General features: G+C 38.8%; 1 protein-coding gene across 1 annotated transcript in view; it reads left to right on the forward strand.

Moving 5' to 3' along the window:
• LOC109542731 (pumilio homolog 2) overlaps positions 1–7,459 on the forward strand; it is a gene marked incomplete in the record, with an annotated part of 117,340 nt that overhangs the window by 7,074 nt on the left and 102,807 nt on the right. Inside the window, 1 exon segment of the mRNA XM_048662711.1 lies at positions 5,750–5,791. Coding sequence (XP_048518668.1) covers positions 5,750–5,791 — 42 coding nt within the window.

Below are 7,459 nucleotides of genomic sequence, written 5' to 3' on the forward strand. Positions count from 1 at the left end.
GTAATCACGTCGCTTGAACATTAATATACAATTCCATGCAGACTAGTTAGGCTTACTACAAAAAAGTCTCCAGCAGCAATAAGATGCGATTCAGTTGCGTAATAGCTCAACATAAGTAAAAGTTGTGTCATGGGTTGAATAGTGTTGTTTCTAAAAAATCCATTTAATCAACATGTGGCAATTTTACTATTATTCATTTATCATAACTTTCCGTAGAATGTTGCAGGTCTATTTCTATTTCCAGCAGTAATGTTTGCACAGCGTTTTTTGATACGCAAACTAGCGTAACAAACTCAAGGTGTCCATGATTTCAAAATAATTCACTCTCGGATTAAATATTCGGGGACTTCTAACAACAAAACATCGCCATGAACAAATCCAGCATGTGTTTACTTAAAATTGTGTGAGGTTATAATTTTATTTTAGGCGATTAAGTTAACCACTGGTTAAGAGTCCATAATCGTGGTTAAAATTATGGTGGAACGCAAAGTGTCGATTAAATAGTTTTAATCAATGTTTAACATTTTAATCGGAGATGGTGAAACCGGGCCTTAGTCAGCTTTTGGGTTACTTAAATAATTTCACTGCGTGACCGCTCCAATCAGAGAAGATTTGAAGACTCAAATTCTCATAATTCGTCCAAATACCCAGTGAAACTCCTCCCCCCTTGATACTCCAATTCTAGGAAACATCTGAATTTTTGTGTGACAAGTTTCCAGTCTTCATTCTTGAAACCTGCAGACATCAGGTCATTTGCTGAAGGAAAAAATGTCTCCACGCCATCCAGTATGGGGGTCGCTCCTCTCAACCAATCTCTCGGTGTTGGAGGCTTTTTTGCTTTCTGCTGCACTTTCAGGGTTTAATTCGGTTTAATTATACCAGACCGAATGTTCACGGTTTGTTTCTATAAATAGTGGATGTGGTGCCACACGCCATCGGCTATACTGCGTTCCGTATTGTCGGAGAGTAGGAACATCTGGATCCTATAATGGGAGCATATCTTGGGGTTGTTGACCAAAAATAACATCTAACAGTGATGCATTGTGCGCTGCACAAAATGTTTATGATATTCGTACGGATTTAGAGGAAAGTTATTGTTTTGGAGGCTGTCGGTTTTCGTTGCTTGGACGTTTCAGTTCAGAAGATTGATTGAAATTTCTAGTAGTTTGTGGGCGTTTGGTCGATAATTTCATGAATTGAATAAAAAGCGAAAACTTATTAAAAGCGGCATCAGTCACACGCGTTATTAAATCCTTGACTATGGACACTTAAACCCACTCACTGCCAGTGACATGCCAAGTTATAAAGAATTCTTCAAGAAAACAATTGAAATTTGCCAAAAGCACAATTTCTAACTGGCTYTGACAAGAATAAGTTCAACTCGAATACTAAAAACCACCCTTAGTTTGACGRCTTCTAATATTGGCCGAACACGTGGCAATTTTCGAGYTGGTGAGGGTGGAATTTTGACGTTCATTAGCAAAACCCTCGTTAACGGGTCCCAAATTTACATGAATCAAAAGCTACGCAACAAAATACGATTCTGGCGCAATTTCCGCAGAGTTAATCTTTCGCCATCATTTTCCGAAACTGTGAAGATCGTTTGTCAATGTCGGGCGCAAGCCAGCAGCTCGGAATGGACAAAAAGCAGGATTATCATGTCGCCATGAATGGGATATTAAACGCATTATCATATAGTAATTAATTAGTTTTAAAGGTGGGGAATTTTGGGGTTGCCACCGAGGACAAAACGCGGAAAAAACCTGTTTGAGTTGATTGACAGAAAAATTGCACCCTTAATAAGGGTAACTGTATGACCAGGGTTTGAAGAGCTTTAGTAAGTCTTGCGTAGTTTGAAATTTCGGAAAGGTTCTGTCTGTGATTTATTCCAATTATCTGCTGTATTAAGGGTCATTCATGCAACTGTGCTAATGTTTTAAACTGGGAATTGGCATTTAATAGAATAATGAAGCAAATATTTAAAAAATGCGCCCAAATCCTATTGTTCCCAATTTTTAAATGCCAGGCACAAAATCGGTGGTTTTTGAATTTAATTTTTTTTTATCATGTTTAATAACACACCTAAACACCATAATAACACATTTAAAATGTGTTATTATCCAGACAACATAAAACCGCCAGCCTGAATGTAACGACCTTTGATCGTATATTTATCAGTTTTTTTGTCTTGCTGCACCAATGGACTCAATATTGTTTCAAATTAACTCCCTTCCAAACGTCTTGAGGAAATTCCGCATTTTCCAGCTTCGAGCAAGGAGTAGCTTGTTTCAGCTGATCCGAAACATGCTCAATCAGGTTCAGGTCAGCACCACGCACTGGCCATAGTAAACGCTGATCGTGAATCGAGCAAATTTATCCACATCTGCTTTAAAAGTGTTTATATTTGTGTTTCTATCTATTCTTGATGAAATTAAGGTGTTATTTATACGCAGTAATAGTCGACTTAAATCGGTTTACCCAAATTATAACTTGCACAGTTGCGTCTAGTGTAGTACGTTTCAGTGTTCCCAAAATTACATCTTAATAATAGTCTATCATTTAGTTTCTTGGCTCGCATAAGTGCGGTTTGAATAACTTGTCCTTCAAAAATTTCATAATATTAATTTAAATTCTGGACAGTTCAAGGCACTTTATTACCTCAATACATAAATACGTTGGGAATGATCGCTTGTGCAACATTGCGTCCTAGTAAATTGGTTCATGCCTAATTTCTTTCGTAATTCTTTTGCCACATTTGAAACTCATTCCAGTTGCGGCGTTTCTCTTCCAGAATAAACCCGATTATTGCCTGCTTTTGGTAAGCAGATCCCCTACGAGAAACAGGAAGCGTTCCCATATTGCTCTACGTGTTTCCCAGCCTTAAAACCTTCCATCTAGGTGCTTGTTAGCTTTAGTGGATGTTTGTTTTTCTCCAGCTCGGGAAAACAATACCCAGCCTCTCGCAAATGCACTGGAAAATGTTCCCCCTGGTCGGCAGGATTTTCCGGATCTAGAATGTCTTCTTCATTTTTGCGGCCAACGGTTATAATTGAAATTCACTCGGCTGTTAATTGGAAAACTTAACGAGGTTTTATTGATTTTTCTTAGCAGGGACAACAAGCCGCTTGGTTCGTTTGCATCAGAAAAATCGTTTCGACGAAATCGTAAACAAGTTTGGGGGTATATCGGGATCGTAAAAGTTTAGTAGGAGAGTCAGTAGTAGTAGGGTTATTTCTAGTTTGTTGCCCCATGTGCATAAATGTATCCGAAAAACAGCAATTACTTTTTACTGGAAAACGTACATTCGCCTTGAATAAAGATAATCGAATTTAACATGAAGTTCAACAGTCGTTTTGTTTGCTGTTTTCGTTTATCTGCTTGAACTGAAAATTTGAGGTTTTTAATAGGGCGGAATCAAACTCGAATAATTCGAGTATTCGAATATTCGAAATGCGAATAATTATGTGTAGTCATAACTCGAATATACCAACATTATCAAACTCACAAGGATTTGCACCTTGTGAGTTTGATTGAGTTGATCTTTATAAGCACTTTGTATACTTTTATAAAATAAATTATTCGTATGCTACAAGCATTTAAGCAAATACCCATATATTTACAAGCAAATAAAAATAATCATATTTACTCTCCTGCAAATGAATATAAAATTACGTCTCTGTGTTTTGGTCATTGCATTGTCAAATGCACTTTTTTATCCGTTGCGGCTAGTTGCCAAAAATGATATGAGTTAACGATTTTTCTTTTTCGAAAACGGTGAAAGGAAAACGATCACTCGAATATCTAACGAATACGAATAGAAGTACTCGAATATTCGAATACTCGAATATTGGAGTACTCGAATACTTTAATATTCGAATATTCGTTAGATATTCGAGTATTCGAACAATTTTACTATTCGTATAAACCACTAAACGAATATTCGATTATCAGATTTTTAAAAATTCCGATCCCTAGTTTTTAAGGCAACGAATGTCCTATTTTCAACCCAATATTTGTATACATGTTTTCAGCTTTTGCGCTTCTGGACAGCTGTTTTGGGTAAACCATTATCAACGGCCGTAAGTTAAATATTAATAAATCGTCAGCGGTTATCAATAACGTATTTGGCTAAGTGAGTCAAGGGTATTCGGGCTGTTGATTGAGTACGCAAAACGTATCAGGTCGGGTAATAAAAACAAATAAAGAAAACGTTTATGAACTTCCCATAATTGCATGGAAAAACTCGATAATTCCCTTCAGTAAGCAAAAGTAAAAAAAATGTTCTCTGATCCTAATGCATCGAGCCTGCGAGAGGAAGGATGCAAATTTCCAAGCAATCGTTCGTTGATGGTTCTTAAACATCTATTGTGCGTAGGCCTGGGTAACTCCCATGGTTAATAAAAAAACCATTTTTTTTAGATGTTAAAATTCCAGTCTCTGGCCTCCTAAAGCTAATAAATGAGTTATAACTCATCGGTTAACTGAGTTAACTAACCCAACGCAGCGTTATCCAGACGTAATTGTGGGTAGGCGCGATCCGATTATGGAATAAACCTGGGAATAGATGCATTATTGCATGATCAGTCATGACACTTAATAGTTAACAAATGCTTTCAATGTACGAATTTCTCTTTCGATTGCGGCGGTACCAACAAATCGGGCGTTCGTAATTGCACCGGTCGTCGCCGTCATCGTCATGTGGGAACCTTGAACGAACCATCGACGCCGGGTTCACTAAACCAGCAGAACCAGCGGCGGCCGATTCATGGTCAACTGCTTTGGATGGCCGGTTCACAGGCCTTACCTGACCATCACTGTTTTTGTTTTGGCCAATCCTTCTCCCTTTGGCACTGTTCTTTGCTAGCCATCCACCTTGCAAATTGACGAAGCTTCCCACCGGATGCTGTTGAAGTGAATACCGAAAAGGAACCAAACTGGTCGAAAATTTCTTCAGTAAATCAAATCAGAGTGGCGCGGTTTCTGCAGATTTTTGAAAGGTTTTAGTAGCCTAGAAGGGTTGGTTTTCCAGAAGTTTAGTTTTGACTAGATATTGCGCGTTTTTTCGCCCTTCGGCGAGCTTGGAACTGTAGAACTCTGATGGAACATGGTCAGACGTTTCGGCTATATGAAGACTTGCGTTATTTGTGGTTCTTTAAACTTGCCTCAAACGCTCTTTCAACGTGCTTTCCATTAAAAACTAGTGTTGCAATATTGTCTCCAACTCTCCTGTTTTCTGCTCTGCGACGATCCACCAGTTCTTTACGTGTCTTGGCCGGGGGAAAATTATGAACGATTTAACATGTTTGTTAAAAGGCTCCCACAAACATATAACTAGAAATTTAAAAATTGATAAAGCCTTAAAGTTGCAAGCTTTTTTGCCAATTTTTTATATCTCAGCTAAATGGATTCAGCGTGAATTAATGGGCGTTTTGCTGCACTCCAGCAGGTTTTTTTATTCTGCGGAAAACTGTCCCGAATATGGAAGCAGTTGCCTGCTGGCACGGTGCCACGTTCCTAAATGACAAATTGCGCCTGTCCCAGCAATATGACCGCATGATCTACCAGAAATCAAGAATTTTAACCATTTTTAAGAAAGCTTGATATGATGAACTGCATTAGAATGGATGTCTGGAACGAAACAGGAAGATCTTCATAACAATCCGCTGTTTATTTTTGATCTGTTCCACATTCTTCGACGTCTTTTTCAAAGCCTAACATTGTTGCTGATGTTGCTCTTATTTGGTTTCAGGTTAGTCATACTGTCCCGAGGTCGTACGATGCTGGAAATATGGTAAGTAATTCAATTTTCTTCCGCATGTTGCACTATTTCAGTCTTATGTAATATAAGTAGTGGGGCCTTTAGCCACTCAAACGGGCCATGAGGTGATTTTATTACCAGAACTTTAAGGCAAGGTTAGGACAGTTCTGAGAACATTTTTGGTATGTTTCCCGTTAAGACTGGATCGGTTTGGATGGTTTATTACGCACATGATTTTCTCTTGGTCGGTTCATTTGGCCGTGATCCAGATCGTGCATTAAGCCATTTCCGTGTTTTGGGCACTTCTTTTCTTTTATCTTTATGCCGAGCGGTGCATCAAATCGGTGTTTTTCCTGGATGGAGGGCAAGCGTATAATAAACCGGAATGAAAGGTTAAAAGATAAGACGCGACTTAACGGGGTGCACCGGCCTCAATTACTGGGTCACGTTTTTCCAGGGTTTGCAGCTTTATCTCCGGATAGGTTAGGCGGATCTGCCGCCTCAACTTTTCCTATAATTTTTCCACGTCCAGGCGCACATTCCTGCTAAAAATGCCCCGGCTATATTTACGGACTTCTTCCGCACAAGTTATTTTCCACTCGGGTTGTTCTCCGAATTTATGGCCCCAGTCGCCAACAACACAAAAAGACATGTTGAGAGCGACAGCATGTTTCCTGAGGTCTGCGTATTATTGAAATAACAGGTTTTTTCTGTTGTTAATTGGATATATTGACTTCGTAGTTGGACAGCGCGTCGTCGGCAGGGCGTCGTCTTCTCCATCCAGTTCCATCGGTGTCTGTTTTCGCGCTGGAATCGATTTTCCGCACGCGTCGAGGTGCTTAACCTCGCTTACCGATACAATAACATGCCTCAAACAGATTCCTCCCCTGGTAAGGCTGGCTGGACATTGGCAAACGTAAGACACTTGATTGCAACTAAATTTCCACTTACTCTCCATTCCATGTGGTTGCAGTGCTGTGTCATCTGCACAAATCGTAATAATTGAAAGCTCCTGGGCTCCTGGGCTGTAGTTGCGTGTAATCTTGATCTGTAGTGTACAGAAAGGATTTCTTTCGCATCGATGTTGTAAGAAAAGTAACATAACTGGAAAACTGCTGCACATCTTTGCATATTTGAAATCTCAAGTAATCGACGTTTTTCCGCGGATACTTTTCTGCATTTGGGCCCAGTTCTTTTCGATCATCCCACAAATCTTTGGTGTTCCAAAGGGGCAATTTTGTTTTCTCTAGTGAAGCTACAAAGAAATAAAACATGTTCTTTCATTTCATTGAGGAAACATTGATAGATTCGTGAGATAACTGATGAAAAGAGATATTTTTTTAATTTTCAATTTGCACACGAAGAAACATTTTTGAGTCATATTTAAATCAATCAAGTGAATTTTATATTGTGCCAACATTTTGAGACACGAAATTGTGCAGCAACAAGTCGGAGAAAAGCAGGCGGTTAACAACAAATCAAAGGAAATCCATTTTTCAGATATATTAAAGGTCTAACTTTTAAACAAATTTTTGTCAACCACGACCGATCGAATATCTTAATCTTGGCAGTTTTGAAGCTCCCAATTTGAGCCAAAAGGCTCACTATTTCGCTTTTCCTTTTTAATGGTTATTTTACTCTTTCGTCATTGTCTGTTTGAAAATGAACGTTCTTTTGCAATTTAATCTTGCTTCTGGTATC

This window comes from Dendroctonus ponderosae, unplaced genomic scaffold (genome assembly GCF_020466585.1).
Source record: "Dendroctonus ponderosae isolate FM_Combo_2020 unplaced genomic scaffold, Dpon_F_20191213v2 Dpon_F_20191213_11, whole genome shotgun sequence".
In the NCBI taxonomy this organism is placed as follows: domain Eukaryota; kingdom Metazoa; phylum Arthropoda; class Insecta; order Coleoptera; family Curculionidae; genus Dendroctonus; species Dendroctonus ponderosae.